The 22,155-nt window shown below is 43.2% G+C and overlaps 1 protein-coding gene across 9 annotated transcripts in view; it reads left to right on the forward strand.

The window, feature by feature from the left end:
• trappc11 (trafficking protein particle complex subunit 11) overlaps positions 1–22,155 on the forward strand; it is a 236,754-nt gene that overhangs the window by 102,368 nt on the left and 112,231 nt on the right. For all 9 annotated transcript variants that reach the window (XR_015839605.1, XM_088279770.1, XM_088279763.1 and 6 more), the window contains one exon: positions 19,601–19,662. Coding sequence is in view for 8 of the 9 variants with exons in the window: in XM_088279770.1 (XP_088135896.1) it covers positions 19,601–19,662 (62 nt within the window). In the remaining variant the exon portion in view is untranslated. The remainder of the gene's footprint in view (positions 1–19,600; positions 19,663–22,155) is intronic.

Below are 22,155 nucleotides of genomic sequence, written 5' to 3' on the forward strand. Positions count from 1 at the left end.
CGCACTCTCTCTGACTTCTTCGACCATCCCTCTGGACTTTATTCAGAGGAAAACGAAACTTATGGAAAGTGAAACTTAAACAAGCGTGTGGGTGTGTCAGTTGTGCGCATGTGTGCTGAAGCAATAACGTGCGTGTCTGTGTGTGTGTGTGTGTGTGCAATTATTACTGATACAAATCGTGTATAAAAACATGATTAAAAATACACAAACTATTTACATACTCTCACACATGGTGTTTATTTTGATAAATAGTGGAGTTGTCGGTACAGTGTATTTTGATCGATTCATAATTCTGATAGCTTTTTTTGTAATTTGAAAACAGTTAACATATTTGTTTTATAGACATTTCCACACAGTAAATCTGGTATGGTAATATTAAAGACTAATGTAATGTGTATAAAGACTTATTCAGTCCATCCTATGTTTTGTACAGGATCCCTATGATTTTTTAAATTTTACTTTTGACATAATCTATATGACTTCCATCATAATTTTGCATCAATTACTACTAAGAATTTTTCATACACTTTCTATTTCAGTTGAATATACCTCAATTTTGATTAATTCATTTTCTGAAGCGGTTTCAGATTTTCTCCAGAGCAGTAGAATGTTGTGTCAAAGGCAAATAAGACACTTTATAGTGTTTTTGAGAGACAGCGGATATTATTTATATACAATATGAATAATTTGGGGCCTAGCACAAACCCCTGAGGAATCCCTGGGTAATCTTGAGTTCATTGGGTTTTGTGTTGTTGAACTGCACATCCTGATTTATATTTTCTAAATAACTTTTCATCAATTCATGTGATACTCCTCTTGTGCCATATCTCTCTAATTTATTTAGTAATACAGTAATCCCCCGCTACTTCGCGGTTCACCTTTCGCGGGTTCAATGCTTCGCGGGTCTAAAAAATATTCAAAAATTAAAAACTTTTTTGCCCGGGCACGATCGGGGCTCTCCATTCGCTCCGCTCCGCAGGGGCATTGTAGTTTCGCCGAGCGGCACGACGGGGCGCTGGAGCGGTTAGACGGCCGGCTTGCGCCCAAGAAGAGCATGGGCGGAGAGGAGAGTGGACGAAGAAGAGCACGTTCCCCCGGGCACGATCATGGCTCTCCATTCGCTCCGCTCCGCGGGGGCATTGTAGTTTCGCCGAGCGGCACGACGGGGCGCTGGAGCGGTTAGACGGCTGGCGTGCGCCGAAGAAGAGCGTGGGCGAAGAGTAGAGTGGCCGAAGAAGAGCACTTTCCGCCCGGAGCAAGTTTGGGGCGACATTTCAGTCCGTTCAGACCGTACGAGAGCTCCGGCCGGCGTGCGTGGCAGTTAATCCGAATACGAGCACCTTCCCCGGGCGTGGGCGGGGCGACATTTGGCTCCGTTTGGACCGTACAAGAGCTTCGGAGCAGGAGGAGGAGGAGGCCGGCCGGCGTGCGTGACAAGTAAGCCGAATAGGAGCACGTTCCCCGGGCACTAGCGGGGCGACATTTCGCTCCGTTCGGACCGTACAAGAGCTCCGGAGCAGGAGGAGGAGGAGGAGGCCGGCCGGCGCGCCTGACAATTAAGCCGAATAGGAGCACGTTCCCCCGGGCACGAGCGGGGCGACATTTCGCTCCGTACGAGAGCTCCGGAGGAGGCCGGCCGGCGTGCGTGGCAGTTAAGCCGAAGAGGAGCACCTCTTCCGCCCGGGCACGAGCGGAGCGCGAGGCTTTCAGTTATGAATGAATAAATGAATAAATAAATAAATGAAGAATGCCACCTTTCATTTCACAGGGCACACCGGACGGCGTACCAGCAGGTAAAAGTCGAAGTAATTAAATAAATACAAAAAGAAGTAATTGAATAAATACAAAAATAATGGCTGGGGAATAAAAAAATTTTTTTTTTAATAATATATATATTTTTTTTTTTGTTATAACAGGAATTTCACTCTCTCCCTCTCTCTACCCGTATGTATATATATATATATATATATATATATATATATATATATATATATATATATATTTTCTTTAAGCATTTTTGAAGGTGCGCCGCTACTTCGCGGATTTTCAGTTTTCGCGGGTGGTCTCGGTCCCATTAACCGCGATAACCGGGGGTTTACTGTATACTATGGTGTATAGCAGGGGTGGCCAACCAGTCAGAGACTAAGAGCCACTTTTTTTCCCGTGTTACTGCCACAAGCTACATCATACACATGGGCACACATGAACATCATCCCATGCCTTAATCATGTTTACACGCACACAAAAAACCCTGCTCACTTGAGTACAATGACAATAAAGGGATTTCTGATTCTGATTCTGATTTTTTGAAAACATCCCACACCAACTTGATATCAGTTATTTTTAACAGTCAACATTGTGTGCATCGTCTCACAGCCCCAAAATCTCAGTTCAAGCAAGTCCGCAAACAAAAATAGTTTTTTTTTTAGTTGTTTTTTATTTACACATTATTCTCTTACTATGCTGCTTAGTGAGACTTCTTATCTTAACAATCCTCTTCAAATTTGGCTTGTAGTCTGTTGTTGCCACTCGAAGCAATTATTTCAAATGAGTGTCAGTCAGAACAGATTGATGCTTTGATTTCACGTGTTTCAGGGGAGAAAAAAACAGACTCACAAACGTACGTTGACCCAAACATTGACAGTATCTTAAGCGCAGCCCGTTTGATGTTGTGTATTTTTCTGTTGGCCCACCTTTCCAGAACTAAATGGCCCCTTCCCTTAAAACAGCTTTCAGTTGATCCTCACCAAGATCAATCATCTCCAACTCAGCCGCAGCCTCATCTGTGACAAGCGGGGCTTTCAAACAGTCTGTCTCTGCATCAAATGGGTCAACGAGGAACATAATCTGTGGTCTTTTCAGTTGTAGATCAAAGAACCGGGTCACAAAGCTTTCATGCAGGTTTGCAATCAGTATTGCATATCTCTTTTCTTTTTCAGGGTGGCGCTGGTGACTTGCTCACTGACTTTTAGCTGAGTATTAAAATGCGTAAAATCTCCCTTTTGAATATGCGCCTTGAACAGCATTAATTTGTTGACAAACACAAACACACTTTGGACCAAGTCAGGCAGCATTTTTACCTTCCCCCTGAGGATCAGGTTCAGTCAGTCCAAGTGACACAGCATGTCGACTAAAAATCCCAGATCCATAATCCACTCAAGATCCGAGAGCTCGGGATAGTCTTTGTCCATCTCTTCCATGAAAATTTTCACTGCATCCAAAACCTCAAAAAAGCGAAAGAGTACCTCTCTTATTGACAGCCACCTCACAGTGCAGTGCAGCGGCAGGTCACCTGGAAGCCCTTGGTCCAGCTCAGCGATGAGATTCCTGAATTTCCTGTGGTTAAGCGCATGTGTGCGGATGTAGTTGACGATTTCCATCACAGGCTTCATGACGTTTTCTAAATTCAATGTGGAGGGAGTTGTTCCTTGTGGATGATGCAGTGGAAATTCCAAAAGACTATAAATGTTTGATCTGCTTTGCACAGGCCCACAAGCCCATTCACGGATCCGATTGTGGCTATTGTAGTTAGTTTAGGTATGGGCAGATTTACTTTTGCAAATGCAGCCATCATTGTTTCTTGGAACATCTATGCCACGAGTTCTGTCTTTTAATGGCACATCAAGAAATTCTTCGTTCATCATACATTCATTTGGCACAGACCGTGCAAATATTGCCAAGTGAGGCTTGTCTTGTATGTCACAACTCTCATCTAATGCCACACTAAAATACTGACATGCTTGAATGTCAGAGTGCAACTGTGATTCAACGGCCGAATTAATATCCGATATTCCGTGTTCAACACTCTGGCGGGCCAGTTGGATGTCTGATACTGATTTTAGTTTGTTGTCTTCAGGAGACAATAATTAAAAGGCGTCAATGAGGCATTTTTTAATGAAGTCCCCTTCGTTGTATGGCTTTTTAGAACGTTCAATGTTCCAAGCCAGTTGATATGATGCAAGCGTTACGGTCTCAGAGTGTTTTGTAAAGTTTTTTCGTAAAGCTTTTCTGCCTGACTTTTCAAAGCAACCATTTTTTGCTTCCGAAATTCAGTCTGTGACGGAGCAGCTCCGTCAATAAGGACGGTACAGTATGGTCCCGGGGACACAATTGCGCACACGCATGCACCGCACTTTCCCATACTGATGCATTAATTTCCATCCCGTTTAAAACATACGCACCCACCTGGCACCACATCAATACCACGTCAGTCACAGTTTTAATAGAGCGATCGAGGGTGCACACTTGGTAGTTTTATTATGGATGGAAGCATACATGGACGCACACGCGCGCACGTTCAAGTTCACACTCACCAGTCACGAGACGCGGCAGACAACAGACACGACATGACATGACATAGAGGAAGACCAAACAGAGGGGGAGCTTCCGCATTTCTTAAATATGTTTGTTTTGCGCGACAATTATGTCAGGTGATGCCCAAAGTGAGGAGCGAAGCATATAAAGAGGGGGTTGTTGGTGAAAGGGGAGAGTGCAGGAGAGGTGCTGCAGTGAAGGTAGTGGTGGAGAGCAAGACAGTGACGCATTTTGCAATGTAGCTGACATGGTAGTTGTGGTTGAACTCAGTGGTTTTGTAAATGTATAGATAGACACCCTTATTTTTGTAAATTACTATATTTTCATTTTTATTCTGGGTTTCTGGACTTTTTGGGGACTTTTTTGTGTTGCATTTTGGAAAGGCTGCACAATAAACATCACTGTTGCACATATTCTGGCTACGCCATTTATTTTGGAGGAGGTCAAAAAGGAACCGGCTACACAGTCCCTTTTTGGAAATTCCTGTTCAATATTAGGATGGAGTGAGCTGAAGTGACGCTGAAGATTGGAAGCTTTGAAATGCGCTTATGCTGCGTGACATATAAGACAAATTGACTCGCCATTACGTTCAACAAAAAAATATAAACTCTCCCACTCTGTCAAAAACGTCCGGTGTGCTTCATATTTTCGTTTAACTGTGCATTTTTCCCTGCCATTGAGAGCCAACTTAACGGAAACGATGTCCCGCCATAGATTCTCTCGTCGTGCTTTGACGTCACTCAAACAGGCTTACCTCGTCAGCGTGCCATCTAGCCGTAGGGAGAATGAATGGCTGGGTCAGCCAAGCATTTTGACGCATGTCATGTGAAAGCTGCCAAAGAGCCGCATTGCGGCTCGGAGCCGCGAGTTGACGAGGCCTGGTCGATAGTGTCAAATGTTTTTTTGTTTTTTTTAGATCTATGAAAATCCCAACAGTTAACTCTTTGCTCTCTATACTAATGGCTGTTGCTTCCACAATTTCCATTTCTGCCATTGAGGTGGTACCTTTTTTCTGAAGCCATACTGATTTTCTTTTAAGAGAGTGTGTTTCTGAATAAAGTTAAGTTAATATGAAAATAGATTTTCTAAATGTTTTGAGAACTGTGGTAATTGTGATATTGGTCTATAATTGGTTAATAGGTGCCGCTGTCCTTTTTCATAAATTGGAATGACTTTTGCTATTTTTATTTTTGAGTGAAAGATACCGGATTTGAATGACCAATTTGACACATATGTGAAAGTTTGCTACATGTTCAATAATAGTTTTTACGAATGTCATGTCAATGGGGTGGATGAGAGCCACCCGGAGTTCCTAGATGCTTTGGATGTTGTGGGGCTGTCCTAGTTGACACGCCTCTGCCTCGCATGGACATCGGGGTTAGGGCCTATGGATTGGCAGAGCGGGGTGGTGGGAACCGGCGGGTGTGTTCCAATTATAGCGGGATCACACTCTTCAGCCTCCCTGGTCTTTTCAGGGGTGCTGGAGAGGAGGGTCCGTCAAGAAGTTTAATCTCAGATTCAGGAGGAACAGATTGGTTTTTGTCCTGGCCATGGAATAGTGGACCAGCTCCACACTCTTGGCAGGGTCATCAAGGGTGCATGGGCATTCGCTCAACCAGTCTATATATTCTTTGTGGACATGGAGAAGGCGTTGGACCAGAGTACATCAGGGTCCGCGAGGGTTGATACGAGAAAAGAAGGTCAGATAAATAAGATGACCCAAGACCGTTAAGACAAAAAAAAAATAATAGAAGCACCTTAAAATCAATTCTGAAACACACAGGGAGCCAATGCAGCGATTTCTAAACTGGTGTAATATGTGTCCGCCCTCTGGTCCTCGTCAGCACCCATGCGGCTGAATTCTGAAGTAGTTGTAGACTGGGAATACTCTTTTTGGGAAGACCAGAGAGCAGGGCATTACAATAATCTCGGCGGCAGGAAAGGTGTGTGTGAGAGTTCATCATGGAGATAGTTCTCGGTAAGAAACTGTTTTTCAGTCGGTTAGGCTTTGTTTTGATGCACCTGTAGCGCCGGGCAGCCAATAATCCTCTGCACTGTTTTGACTGTCCTCTGGAGCCTCACTCTGTCTGCCTCAGTGCAGCCGCCGTACCAGGTGGAGACACAGTACGTCAATAGGCTCTCGGTGGATATCTTACATCTCCATACATCAGTATGGGAAGAAACTGTTTTTCAGTCTATTAGTCTGTTTTGATGCACCTGTAGCACCAGCCAGACAGCAACAGGTCGAACAGGTGTGAGCTCGGGTGAGTATTGTCTTTGATTATATTGAGAGCTCTGCTGAGGCACCGGCTGGTGTAGATGTGGGAGAGGGCAGCCAATAATCCTCTGCGCTGTTTTGACTGTTCTCTGGAGCCTCACTCTGTCTGCCTCAGTGCAGCCGCCGTACCAGATAGAAAGAGAGACAGTACGTCAGCAGGCTCTCGATGGACGAGTGGTAGAAGGCCAGCAGCAGCAGCTTCTTCTTGAGGTTGAATTTCCTGAGGACGCTCAGGAAGTGCAGACGCTGGTGGACCTTCTTAATCACTGCTCTGGTGTTGTGTGTCCAGGAGAGGTCATCGGAGATCTGTTCTCCCAGGAACTTGAATGTTTGGACCCTCTCCACACACACGCCTTTGATGTAGAGGGGGGTGGCACAGTCTTGTTCCTCCTGAAGTCGATGACGAGCTCCTTCGTTTTTGCAGTGTTGAGCTGTAGTCTGTTGTCCTCACACCAAGCCGTTAGTCTCTGGATCTCCTCCCTGTAAGCTGTCTCGTCACCTTTTGAGATCAGACCGACATCTGTCGTATCGTCAGCAAATTTGCCGATGGTGTTGTTTCCATGGGTTGGGCTGCAGTCATAGTTGTAGAGAGCGTACAGGAGAGGGCTCAGCACGCATCCTTGGGGAGAACCGGTGCTCAGCGTTCGGGTGGAGGATGTGAAGGGGCCGAGCATCACAGTCTGCGGTCTGTTGATTAGAAAGTCCTTAATCCAGGTGCGTATGAGGGCAGGGAGGCACAAAACACGTGATAGCTGGTGGGCACATGCTCTGAGGACTTTGCCAGGTATTCCGTTGGGTCAAGTGGCTTTCCTGGGGTTTATTGCCAGGAGCGCACGCCTCACATCTTGTTCCTCTAAAGTGAGTGAGAGGAGCAAAGAAGCAGTTTAGCTCCTCCTCCAGCAACGCACTCAGGTCTACCGGTGTTATGCTACCTCCTCTGTAGTTGGTGATGCGTTGTAGACCATGCTACACTTTCCGTGGTCTGTTGCTGGCAATGTGGGACTCTAGCCTCTTCTAGTAGTCCATTTTGGCTTTCTTAATGCCTTTTTTCAGGTCAGCACGGGCCACACTGTACAGAGCTCTGTCGCCTGACCTTAGGCAGTGTCACGGGCCTTGAATAGAGAACGAACCTGGCTGGACATCCAGGGTTTTGTGTTTGGGAAAGTCCAGGTGGTCTTGTTCAGGGACACAGTTTCCATGCAGAACTTGATGTATTCCAGTACACTCTGTGTGTAAACATTAAGGTCCTGATGATCGAAGAGGTCCCGGTCTGTGTGATGGAAGCAGTCCTGGAATTCATCCATGGCGGTCTCATAGCATATTTTAACAGTCTTTGTGGTGGGCCTGAGTCTGCGTCTGAGAGGGGTGTACGCAGGTGTGAGCAGCAAGGACAGGTGGTCTAACTGGCCGAGGGGGGCGAGGGGAATGGCTCTGTACCCGTGCTTGAAACACATAATCAAGAGTGTTTTCTCCCGTTGTTGGGCACTTAACATGCTGTTGGAACTTCAGGAGTACAGTCTTCAAATTGGCCTTATTAAAGTCTCCCGCTACTATATGAACGGCATCAGGGTGGTCCCGCTGTTGTTGATGATGCACGCGAGTTGCGAGAGCGCCGTGCTTGCGTAAGCATCGGGAGGGAGCTCTCCCTTAGAGATAGGGTGAGAAACTGGGCCATCCAGGGGGGGGTGTTCCTAGTCGAGCCGTTGCTACTCCACGTTGAGAGGAGCCAGATGAGGTAGCTCGGGTATCTGATTAGGATGCGTCCTGGACGCCTCCCTAGTGAGGTGTTCCGGGCATGTCCCACCAGCTGGAGGCCCCGAGGATGACCCAGGACACGCTGGAGAGATTATGTCCCCGGCTGGCCTGGGCACGCATGGGGATCCCTCCGGAAGCGCTAGAAGACGTGGCTGGGGAGAAGGAAGTCTGCGCTTCCCTGTTGAAGCTGCTGCCTCCGCGATCCGACCCCGGATAGTTGGTGATCATGCTTAGTAATCAGCTTGGAGATGAATAAAGCTTTGTATGTAGCGCCTCAATCAAACACCACTCGAAGAGAACCCTTCCTTGGGTTGTAAATGCCATAGTGATTAAGATACCACTCTTTCCCACTTCATCCTTGTAATTGTTGCTGAGGTACCTTTTCTGCTCTTTCCAAAAATTGGATGTCTTCTCTCGACATGAACTTTTTGTTGAGATTTTTTAGCAAGAGTTCCAAGGCCGGCACGAGGTTCTGTTCACCATAACCATAAATTTCATCTTAATACTGCCATTACAATTTAAAGGACCATTGATGTCTCAGCCCAACACTGTCCCCCAACATTGTAAAATACAACACCATGAAAATGTGTCTTCAAACGAGTTTTCAAAGTGGACCGAGAGGGGGCTTGTCTGACATTTAATGGAAGCTCATTCCATAGGGAAGGATCAGCAACAGAAAAGACACGATCCTCCTTGAGGCTGCCCTTAGTCCTTGGAACCTCCAGCAGCAAAGGGTCCGCAGACCTGAGACAATGGGAAAGGAAACACATCATTTGGGTTAGAAGTGTCAGATCCTGATGGTAACAACTTCTTTTCTTTACCATAGGATCTCCCAGAAAATAAAATGAAATTATGAAAAGATGCCAGTTACTCCAGAAAATATTGTTAGCACAACAAATTTGGGGAAAAGGTGGCCGTATTTGTCAGAGGTTTATATCCCTACGATAAAGACCAATGCTGATTTGTTGATCGGACTGAATACAATACAATACGTGATGCTCTCATGATATTGGAACCTTGGGGAGTAATAATAACTAGAGCTGCGAGCAGCTATAAAGGGCCCTCGCAGCCCTGGCAACGTTGGGGTACTAGCACGTTGGAAATGTGAAATATTTACAAGAAATAATGTGCGGAATCTTCAAGAGGAATTTTTGAGTAGTTAAAGTTAGAGCTGCTTTTGTTGTCAAAGCCACGTCAATGTTTGAAGTTAATTCAAAATGGTTTTCTTCCTGTGATATTTAGCATATGCAAGACCCTTTTTCTTTTTTTTTTAGTTTCTCGGGGGCAATAGCGATTAATTTTCTAAAAAAAATGCATGACAAACAAATGAAATATTGATGATTTTGCCAGGCCTGATGTGTGTACAAAGTTTCATGAGTTTTCTTTCATATTAAAGATTCTCAAAATAAGCCTTGTTTTATTGGCGAACTGTGCGAAGCCACAGCCGCAGCTTTTCACGAAAAATTAAAAATTTTGTATTGTGACATCCTGAAAGCCTAAACACTCATCAGAGCAAATATGAGGTAGACATTGTTTACCAGCTTGGAGAAAATCATCAATGAAAATAACTTATATTTGCTTGAAGTGGCGCTACCACTATGATGAAAAATAAGTTCGTAGATGTCTTCAGGGTTGGACTATGCTCAAATGTGAAAAATTTCGAGAAAATAGGATCATATGAGTCATGTTACAGGAGCTTTTTTTGTCAAAGAGAAATATCACACTTGGCGGCACCGTAATGCGCCCTAAGCCGAAAATTCACAAAATTCGGTATAGACTGAGATCAACATCTTGAGGCTGTTCTGATAAATTTTCAGTCAGATTCGTTTAACGGGCTTTGTGTAGTATGTTAAAATGTAAAATATATATTTTTTGCCACTCGGTGGCGCTATATGTATGGCAGAATAATAACATATCGATGTCTTTGGGATGTGACACTTTATATACATGTGAAGTTTGGAATTTTTAGGCGCATGTGCAGGGGCGTTTTTAGTATTTTGTCCATTGTGGCAAAATAATTATTAAACACAAACTTTGAAGCTCCGCCCCCATCATATATATTTTGAAAGCTAAACATTTTTGTCCCAGTGTATCAGGTTGTAAGATGGTACAGCTGAAATTTTAAGGCAATCGGATGCACCCTCTAGGTTCAGGGTGCAAAAGAATGACCCCTGTAAATGTGCAAAAATGGGCCAAAATTGGACATTGAAAAATTCATAACTTATTTCGTGTACACTTTAGACCAAGGGTGTCAAACTCATTTTTGTGGATGGGCCACGACATAGTTCTGGTTTACCTCAGAGGGCCGTTATAAATGTATGATCACCTTACGTTATCACATACACAACAAATTGATGGAAAGCCATTTATTTTAAAAAGGGAGAATTGGTGACAAATAAATGGCAATATCTCATATCTCGATCTTGTTAAAAGTGAAGAAAATGTGCTAGAAACGGGAAGTTGGCGCACATGATTTGCCCATCGCGGGCCACATAAAATGAGGTCACGGGCCAGATCTGGCCCCCGGGCCTTGAGTTTGACACCTGTGCTTTAGACTATGGCTGCAGTGGACCTTTTTGTATGTCTTGGGGTGCTAGACATGCCTGCCAATTTTCGTAAGCCTTGGTCAAACGGGCCGGGAATGGTTTTTATTTTGCTACTGTAGGTGGCGCTAAAGAGCCATTTTTATACAACTTCACGACAAACTAATAATGATGGTGTTGCCAGGCCTGATATGTGTGCAAAGTTTCATGAGTTTTCATGCGTATTTAGAGCCTCAAAATTAGCGTTGTTTTATTGGTGAACTGTGCGAAACCACGGCCACAGCTTTTGACAAAAAATTTCGTATTGTGTCATGCCGATGGCCTAAACACTCATACAAGCAAATATGAGGTAGACCTTGTTAACCCGCTCTGTGAAAAACTTAAACGAAAGTAACTTGTATTTGCTTTAACCAGTAGGTGGCGCTAAAAATAAATTGTTCGATGTCTTCAGGGCTGGACAATCTCTAATCTCGTTACACACTTGAGTACAATGACAATAAAGGGATTTCTAATTCTAATTCTAATTCTAAATTTGAAAAAACTTGACAAAATCGAATTATCTGAGTGATGTTACTGGAACTTTTGTTGCCAAAGAGAAAAATTGGACTTTGCGGCACTGTAATTGCCACGCCCTTCTCCGAAAAGTCACAAAATTCTGCATTGTTTGAGATCAACGTCTTGAGGCTGTTCTAACGAATTTTTGGTCAGATTCGTGAAACAGGCTCCGTGCAGTATTTCGAAATGTAAAAAAATACATGTTTGTGTGTATGACAGAATAACATAAATGTCTTCCGGTTGGGACTCTTTCTGGACAGGTGAAGTTTTTAGAGCTTGTGCATTGGAGTTAAGCATTTTGTCCATTGCAGTGAAGGAAATATTAAACGCAAACTTTAAAGCCCCGCCTCCTTCATATAGTATTTTGAAAGCTAACATTTTTTGTCCCAGTGTTTTTCCCAGATCTTAAGATGGTACAGCTGAAATTTTAAGGCAATCGGATGAATTCTCGAGGATCAGATGCAAAAGAATGACCCCTATAAATGTGCAAAAATGGGACAGAATTGGATGTTCAAAAATTCATAACTCATTACCTCTACAGTTTAGACTATTGCATGTTTAGGGGGTCAAAAATGCAATTGGAAAATGGAAGAAAAAAAAAATCAATAATTTCTACAAAAACAATAGGAACCTCGCAGAGGTCGCTGCTCTGGCCCTAATACAATACAATACAATACAATTAGAACACAAATTAAAATGTTTAAACACATTTTCAATCATTACCAGAATAATAGCAGAACAGCGACAGTCTCATGTTGAGTCGAACGCTAAAGAATAAAAGTGTGTCTTCAAACGGGTTTTAAAAATGGACAGAGGGTGGCTTGCCTAACATTTAATGGGAGCTCATTCCATAGTGAAGGACCGGCAACGGAAAAGGCACCAATCCCCCCTCAGGCTCCTTCTAGTCCACGGCACCACCACCATTTGGTCCACAGACCTGAGGCAGCGGGCTGGTGCGTCGGGGTGAAGGAGCTCAGAGAGGTACGCTGAGGCAGGTTTGAAGACTAACATAAGTATCTTAAAGAGAACTATAAAGTGCGCAAGGAATGAAGAGAGGCCAAGATTTGGGTTATGTGATCCGTCTTCCGATTGCCAGTTAAGAGGCGAGCAGCAGCATTTTGGACCAGTTGGAGACGCTTGAGCGAGGACTGGCTGACTCCAAAGTAAAGTGAATTAGAGTAATCTGGCCTAGATGTAACGATTGCATCGATGACTGTTTCTAAGTGCTGTTGGGAAAGAAGGGGCTTCACTTTAACCAGTTGCCTACGATGATATAAGCTGGATCGAACAGCAGCACTGATTTGCTGATCTAACTTAAAATCGCTGTCTAGTTTGAAACCTAAATTTGAGACAGTTGGCTTTAGAAATTATGCCAGGGGGCCAAGGTCAACAGGGTTGAGAGTAGAAGGGCCACTGAGACCTAACACCATAACCTCTGTCATTGAAATGCAGAAAGTTAAGTGACATCCAGATTTTGATATCCTCTCGGCAGGACAAAAGTGGTCTCAGGGAGAAGGCGACTTTTTTGCTCAGCGGGACATAGATATGGCTGTATTCCGCATTGCAATGGAAGGAAATTCCATGCTTTCCTAAAATGAAACCGAAAAAAGCAAGGTCCCCAAAACGGAACTTTGTGGAACACCGTATGACAAAGGGGCACTGCGGGACTCAGTGCAACCTAGGCGAACACAAAAGGTCCTGTCAGTCAAATAGGATCTAAACCAGGGGTATTCAATTAAAAGTCACAAAGGTCCACGACCAAAATTTCTTCCAATTAAAGGTCCGAACCAAAGTCCAACTTCGCTTATTGTCTAGCCTATGTTGACATTTTTATATAGTTTCAATATTTAGTCATTTTGAATGGAGCGCACTTATATACTTAATATTTAACAATGTTCCCATTAAACACATTTCCCAGTCAAATAAAACTAAGGCGTTTATTTCACATTCAAGAAAATGTAAGAGGATCCAGGTTAAATAATTTAAGGGCCACACTTCCAGGGGAAAAAAAGTGCTGAGCATTGAGTTAATGTCTTTTCCATTTTCTTTCTCAAATCAAAGAGTTGTCCGCCTAAAAAAAGGAAGGCTTAATTTTCCAAGTAAAATGAGTCAACATGTTCAGTAAACAAACAAGAAAAACGTCTGTTCTCATGAAAAACAAATTGAAACTGAGCTTTGACACTCCTTTTCTCTTGATATTTTTTTAACTTCTAATATGAAAAATTACTGTGACTGTGTGGAATTTGGTTGATTATTTCACACACCTGGTCTTTGTCTTTTCCTTTAAATACTGTATGTGAAACTGCATTTATGCACTCCTTTGCAACTGCCCCATCACTGAGGTTTTTTTTTTTTTGTTTTTTTTAATGTTTCCCCAAAATCCATGAATGATACTTTTAGTGAACATTTGTTTGCATGCCGCTGGGCTGTAAACGAAAAATTAAAAATCGGTAACACTGCGCTCGAAATTCGATGTTTTTGCGTGCTCTCACCTTAGACTTCAGCGGACAACTTGGAGCAAAAGAGCAGTGCCTTGTTTTGTAGTGGCGGTTCGCGTTCGTGCGACGGTTTTGGAGCATATGATGCACACTGGTTTTAAATCGGCTGAAGCCAGAATGAACATCAATTTCTCCATCCATACATTTTCAAAACAACACGCATCGACCTTGCTAACTTTCGAGCAAGCCATGCTTATTTTGCAGCAATGAGCATTGATTCTACTGTTGCCACTTTTATCTGTTTGTAATGCATAATCCTTAGTAGTCGATTAGAAAGTCTTTGCTACTGGATGGAAACCTTATATGCCTATTTTTAACTGAAACGGACGAAAACCTTGAGTTTTTGTCGACTAAACTAAACCTAAGACTTTTTTTTGGAGTTTCCGTCAACTAAAACTAGACTAAAACGTTTTTGAGTTTTTGTCGACTAAAACCAGACTAAAACGATCACAAATACGAATGACTAAATGTGGCAAATACTAACAAGCATTTTCATCCAAAAGACTAGGACTAAGACTAATTCCCAAAATGCCTGCCAAAAACAACACTGATGTGCACTACCTTTTACAGATTTTTTTTAAATAATAGGCAATCTGGAAAAAAAAATTCAACAGCGCACCTTGATCAAGACAAGGTTTCTTTGACAGGGGTTGCACCACAGCATGTTTAAAATGTTGGGTGACTAGACCTCAAGAAAGACTGCTGTTGATAATGGCCAAAACCCATTCGCCAATACTTGGGAGAACTTGCTTAAAGAACTGAGGATGGACAGCGTCGTATGGTGAGCCGGATGGCTTTCATGGCAAACCACATCCTCCAGAGATGACAAGGAGCCCACCTGAAAGGAATCAAACACTGCGGAACAAGGAACGTGGACAGAGGGGTCAAATGTAGGGTTTGAAACAAGAGCTGTAGCAACCTTGTCCATAGAAAAAAAAAAAGGCTAAAATCTATTGCTTATTTCAGGGGATGAGTCTGTATAGTTTGACTAGGTTTAAGTGCAGAATTGATAGTTTTAAATAGAGTACACGGATTTTCAAGTTGATAATTATTTGATGTGGAATCTTTTGAAGACACTACAATACTTCATAAAGCACGATAAATAAATGACAGTTGTACTTGAGTTTATTTTTCCAACTTCGTTGATCAAAACCGCAATTTATTGCCTCAGCCTTGTTTTATCTGAACATTAACTCAATATTAGCAATGTCTATTATGTGGTTGGCAAGTAACAGCTGTCCTCTCGTACACGTTGAGCCCGTCCGTACGCGCGGACAAACAACAGAAACATCACAAATAAATCATTTGAACTATTTCTGACATAGGGTTGCTATAGTGACACAATCTCCAGGATAACTTGTAGTGACACAAGCTCCAGGAGTTTTTAAAAGTGTGGAGTAGTCTCAGACTTGTATATGGAATGACAAACAATGCCGCTTACTTGCCGTGAGGAGAAGTGACGCCGCCAACGGCCATCTTAATTTGCCACTCGCTACGCCCGTCTAACTGGTGTTTTCATGTTATTTACTTTGAGTTAAAAATGCGACCCTGTATGGCATACGATTACACCAATAATTCTAGGAGAAGTTTCACATGTGCGTTTCATTGTTAAGAATGGAATTTAAAATTTTCACTCATGAGGTAAATTTGCAGCTATTTATGCTAACATGTCAATCTCAAATCACGCTACTGAAATAACATACTCTGAATGGTTGATGTAAAGTTAAATTGTTCTTTGAAAGGTTTTCTTGTCCCCATACAGGGATTCCATCGTAAAACGCTCTGAAAACAATGATTTCAGTGGAAAAAAATGTTTTAGAGGCAACATAAGATGGCTGCCCTCTGGCTTGAACCCACATGGTGTCTATTGATATTCCATTCATTCAAGCAACATCAGTTCCCTTCTCCCAGTAGTAGCTGAGTACAGAGTAGCAAGTGGTTCTCCCATTTGCAGAACAATGGTGATGAATGATGAAAAAACTGGTCCGACAACTTGCCTTGCCCTTTGGTCATTACATTACATTTCCTAACAATTTTATTTATATACCGCATTTCACAAAAGCTGGAGCTGTAACAAAGCGCTTTCCATATACCGTCATTTATATTAGCAAGTAATTAGATCATGGAAATTAGAAAATGCAAATTGCTGGGCTGTTTACACCTGAGTTAGGATATTAGTCCAGCCATTTGGCTGCCCTTTCTTAACACTAGAACGCCTCAAGGGCAGCCATTTGTCTTTGCCACCGTTTAAGACTGAAGGGCTTTTGCAATTGGTGTGACCTTTCTTGGCCACCGTACGAACTGCTTTAAAACACTAAAATAAATACAATACAAATGCAATGCATCTCTATTTATACAGCGTTTTCGCGAAACTTTTAAAACCACATGAAAAATAAAAAAAATACTATCAGATAAAAACTTCAACTAAAAACTCAGGCAGTGACTGCTTTTGTTTTTTTTTTTACAAGCAAAATCATTGACTGTCATAGAAATGTCTGACACAAAGCAACTTGAATCTTGTTCTCAGAATAAATAGGATTTCTCATACTATCACTGAGTTTTACAAATGAACTCCTGTACATGAGAGTAGGCATTCTCTGTTGTAAAATTTTGCGGGTATCCCTTCACATTTTCTGCACCGCTAATCGGGCAGGTAATGGCTGCATTTACAAAAGAAAGGTGGCTAATTGTAGGCTGTTGATTTGACTCTCCACCCTCACACACACCTGGATTAAGGACTTTTTGACTAACAGACCGCGACTGTGACGCTTGGCCAATACACATCCTCCACCCGAACGCTGAGCACCGGTTCCCCTCAAGGATGTGTGCTGAGCCCTCTCCTGTACGCTCTCTACACCTATTACTGCAGCCCGGCCCACTGAAACAACACCACCGTCAAATTTGCTGACGATACGACAGTGGTCGGTCTGATCTCGAAATTAGACGAGACAGCCTACAGGGAGGATATCCAGCGACTAACGGCTTGGTGTGAGGACAACAGGTTACAGCTCAACACTACATCAAAGGTGTGTGTGTGTGGAGAAGGTCCACACATTCAAGTTCCGGGGAGTACAGATCTCCGATGACCTCTTCTGGACACACAACACCAGAGCAGTGATAAAGAAGGTCCACCAGTGTCTTCACTTCCTGAGGGTCCTCAGGAAATTCAACAAGAAGCTGCTGCTGGCCTTCTACCACTCGTCCATCGAGAGCCTGCTGACGTACTGTCTCTCTCTCTACCTGGTACGGCGGCTGCACTGAGGCAGACAGAGTGAGGCTCCAGAGAACAGTCAAAACAGCGCAGAGGATTATTGGCTGCCCTCTCCCACATCTACACCAGCCGGTGCCTCAGCAGAGCTCTCAATATAATCAAAGACAATACTCACCCGAGCTCACACCTGTTCGACCTGTTGCCGTCTGGCTGGTGCTATAGGTGCATCAAAACAGACTAATAGACTGAAAAACAGTTTCTTCCCGAGAGCCATCTCCATGCTGAACCTTCACACACCCCTTACCTTGCAGAACAGTGACATAATGTTTTTATTTATCCAATGTTGTATTTATTTTCTATTCAATTATTTAAATCTTTAATTCATCTCATTTATATATTTAATTAAATTATTGTTGTATTGCACTGAAGAGGGGAGCTTTCTGATCTTGTTGCACACTGAGTACAATGACAATTAAGGGCTTTATGATTCTGATTCTGAAAACCTCACAGCCATTCAGATGCCCTTCAGTCATGGGAGGGGGTAGGGTAAGAAAATCCCATTCGTTCTAGTGTTAAAAGGTAGAAAAGGAAAATGGCTGCCTTTTTGGCGTCGAGTGTTAACTACCATGTGACTCTAATAAATCTTCCGTAAATTGCACTGGGATGACACTGCTGGGTGTCCGTAACAACCAGCAGCTCCTTTGAGAAATGAAAAATTGCTGGTCACCATGAGCAATAAAAAAAAAAATCTTCAGTAGAAGAGGCATTCCATCTGCTTCAAAATATCTTTATATTCAGAGTCTGATAACGAATTGCTCAGCTGACTCACAGTAAATCAGAGTCAAAAAAAAAAAAAGAATCTCCCTACACCAAGAGTAGCCGTGTCACATGAAGTGAAAAAGGCTGTTAGATTTGAGTTATGAAATTGTGGGCAGTACATGCCACACAGTCAAAAGCAATGCAATAATGAGATAATGGGGTGCTGTTGTGAAATGCGCTATATAAATGAAGTTGTATTGTATTGTATTGCTTGTTGACATAATTTCTTCATGGAAAACAGGCTTGTGGGGACAGAGTTGTTTTGTGTGCCCTACTTCTGATTTACTTTTTCTTCAAGGTGAAATGCAATAGTCTTTTGTGTCACGTCTCCTTTCCTTTTGCACCAAACAAATTTTACAACGGCTGACTTGCATGTAGCCCGAGATCTGCACACATTATGCGCTTCGACATTTCTCTCATTCATTTGACATAATTTGCACTAAAAAAATACTGAATAACCAGAATACCTTTAGTAGACACTCAAGCAGCAAAAAGCAATCATTTTATTTTGATGACGTCATTGTCAGAGTGCAAATGTTAATCGCCGTTAGCAATGTAGCGTGTTATTTTCCTTTTGTATATTAAATATGGAGGTTTAAAATTGATTTAAAACTAAAGAAAAACTTTTTGGTACACAGTGCACCAAGGCACTCTCTTTGGACCATCACCATCTTCCTGCTGCATGGATGTAAAGCCAACAGTCTCGAATTTGGGTTTTAAATTGGACAGTGGTTTAAAATTAGATCCGTAAATAAGTGCTGTTGTTCGATCCAGCTTCATTCATCTTAGGCAGCTGGCTAAAGTGAAGCCCTTTCTTTCCCATCAACTCTTTGGAGCCAGCCAGTCCTCCCTCAAGGGCCTCCAACTTGTGCAAAATCCTGTTCGTCTGTTAACTGGAGCTCGGAAGACGGCTTATATAACCCTAATCTGGGCCTCTCATCACTGGCTCCCAGTGCACATTAGAGTTACAATTAGATACCTCTGTTTCTTTCAAATTTTGAACGGCTCCGCCCCAGTGTACCTCTTTCGGCTCCTCCAACCTTACGCATCTGCCTGCTGCCTCAGGTCTGCAGACCAAATGCTGCTGGAGGTCCCGAGGACTAAGTGCATCCTCAGTGGGGGGGATTGCGCCATTTCTTGTGCTGGTCCTTCCCTATGGGATGACCTTCCATTGAATGTTTGGCCCCCTCTTTCTGCCCAGTTTTAAAACTCATTTGAAGACACATTTTTATTCTTCAGCTTTCGTCTCAACCTGAGACTGTCGGTGTTCTTATGATATCTACTGTATATGTGTATATGTGTTTTAATTTGTGTTCTAATTTCCTGATAATTTATATTACACCACTTGGAAAGCACTTTGTTACAGCTCCAGATGTTGTGAAATGTGCTAAATAATGTTATATTGTATTGTATAACTCTGATAGGACTAATATTTACAAATCCTTGGTAGTCATCGTTAACTTTCAGAACACCTTCTTTTCATGGTTTTCACTTTGAAATTATTTTACTGCTTATTGTATAATGTTTTATTTCATTAAGAGAGGGGTACCAATATTTTTTGTGTGTATATGGTGTAAGCATATCGTCTCTGGAAGGTTTTATTGAAATTTGTTGTCTTCTGTTTCAGCTTCAACATTGAAGAAGGAACAAAAATTGAGGATTGAGCAGAATCTCATCAAAGTTTTGAAGGTGTGTCAGACGTACACCATAGTCAGCAAGTTTGGTGGATTCAAATTTAAATTGTATACGTGAGTTGTATAGCAGTTGGGAAAAAAAAATCAATATTGCAATAAATTGTTGCGCTCTCTGTCGCAATAAATAATCGATAGCTTGACGGCAAGTATTGATATTTTAAAAATCATACATAATGGATTTACCTCGTATTCACCGTCAGTATTTAATCTCTCCTGTCCTGTTTGTGGGGGTGCTATTCCTGTAAACGGTTCTAAAGTGGGTGGGATCAGCTGTGGATGAGGCTGAAAAATTGACAATAGAAAAACAAATGCAAAAATGGTGGAGTATGCGAACACAGAAAAACAAAACACGTTTTTTTTTACGAGACAGGTGTTGAGAGAACACTGAATAAAGAATATGCAATCTGCAAGAACTGCTTTGCAAATGTTAAATAAGCAGCAACACTACAATTCTGCAAAGTCATCTTGTTCGCTATCACAGTGAATTACTCGCATGTAATAAATAGATGAACCAAGACAGCCGACAATCACTACTGATTTTAAAACAAAGTTTCTCTTTGGGTCGCCAAGGGCACAGACTATGACCAAGTCCATCGCCGAGTTTATTTGCAAGGACCTTCGACCTTACAGGGTGATGGAAATATTGGCTTTTACAGAATGCTAACTACACTGGAACAGAGATACAAACAACCGAGTCGACGGAACATCCAGAAAAACTGTTCTCCGCATTGTATGTAGAGACCAGGGCAAAAGTGGAGGTTGCGGTAAAGTCTGCTAAACGAGTTGCACTAACCCACGACGGCTGAACTTCAAGATCCGCCGACTTCTTTGTAACTATTACAGCTCACTTCATAGATTTGAACTGGGAAGCACAAAACTATATCCTACAAACTCGGGTTATGAATGACATACTGACGCTCACGTGCTTAAGAAGGCTCCAGAAGAGTGGAAGCTCACTAACAAAGAGTCTGCAGTGGTTACTGACATGTCGCTCGACTGCTCGGGATAATTAGGAGAATTTGCACGTTCTGCCACTGGAGCTGCCCTGTTATCAATGTTCATGCACTCTAATTTGTCCAGCTGTAGCTACAGTTTTAAGACTCAGAGGCAGTGAGGTACTGTGCAAATGCACCTTTATTTGTACTCGGTACAAGTTTTGGCATTGAATAAATGCATAACTACAGCAGGTTTCGGCGCTGCGCAAGTGGCAGCCTGTTTCAGCAGCTCCGGTACACCGTTGGGCCTTTTTCATGTGTTTTTACCTTTACCTTGTTTTATTTATTTTACCTCATCGCAGCAATGGACATCCAACTTGCGATGGTTTTACTGCTGCTGCGGGCTGTTTTTTGCGCGACCGTGTCCGGAGATGTAACTTGGAGCTGGGGATCGATTGTGTACACAAGAGATCAGCTGTAAACCTGCGCCGGCTCCGGGAGCGAGACCCGATATCCCCCGCGAGCTGACGGAAATGTCGCGAGGGGGCTAAACGCCAGGCAAAGAGGAGACGATACCACCCCGTCCTCCCGTCCGTTATTGTGAGGAATGTTAGATCACTTCCCATTTAATTGGACGAGTTAACGGCGCTAACCCGGCACGGGAGGAACTTCCGGAAGGCTCGCTTGCTGATGTTCACGGAGTCGTGGCACACAGAGCTAACGCCGGACGCTGTCGTGGAATTGGACGGCTTCCAAATCCTACGTGCGCAGAGGACATTGGAAAGCGTTAAGAGGAAAGGAGGAGGGCTGGCTGTGTTTGTTAATGATAGATGGTGTAACCTGGGGCACATCACTATTAAGGAGCAACTTTGCAGTCGGACATTGAGCTGCTAGCTGTTAACATGCGTCCATACTACGCCCCGCGAGAGTTCAGTCATGTGATCGCGGTGGCAGTGTACGTCCCCCCCTCTGCTAACAGTGAGACAGCCTGTGGCGAACTGACTACAGATGTGAGCAGGCTACAAACACAGCACCCAAATGCCCTGCTTCTTATCTCTGGTGACTTCTATCATGCTTCTCCTTCCTCCTCTCTGCCTTCATTCACACAATATGTAACCTGCCACACCAGAGACAATAAAATATTGGACCTTTTCTATGCCAACACCAAGGAGGCGTACACATCACTGTCCCTCCCCCCCGCTGGGCAAAGCTGATCACAACTTGGTGGCTCTCCTGCCTGTGTACAAACCTCCTGGTCCGCAAGCAGCCAGCTTGCACACGCACAGTTCGGAGATGGTCCAGAGAAGCCGAGGAAGCCTTAAAGGACTGTTTCAACACAACTGTGGGAAGTATTCAGTGAAGCCCATGGGGAGGACATTAATGGCCTAACGGACACAATTACTGATTATGTTAATTTCTGCATGGAGAGAGAGACAAAAAGAGGCTGGACAAACTGGTGAGGAGGGCTAGCTCTGTCCCGGGCTGCTCCCACCACTCTGTGGACTCAGTGGAGGGCAGGAGGATGACGGCGAAACTGTCATAAACCCAGCCCA

The sequence above is a fragment of the Idiotropiscis lumnitzeri genome, chromosome 17 (genome assembly GCF_059441095.1).
Source record: "Idiotropiscis lumnitzeri isolate Australia: NSW breed Sydney's pygmy pipehorse chromosome 17, RoL_Ilum_1.0, whole genome shotgun sequence".
NCBI classification, from domain to species: domain Eukaryota; kingdom Metazoa; phylum Chordata; class Actinopteri; order Syngnathiformes; family Syngnathidae; genus Idiotropiscis; species Idiotropiscis lumnitzeri.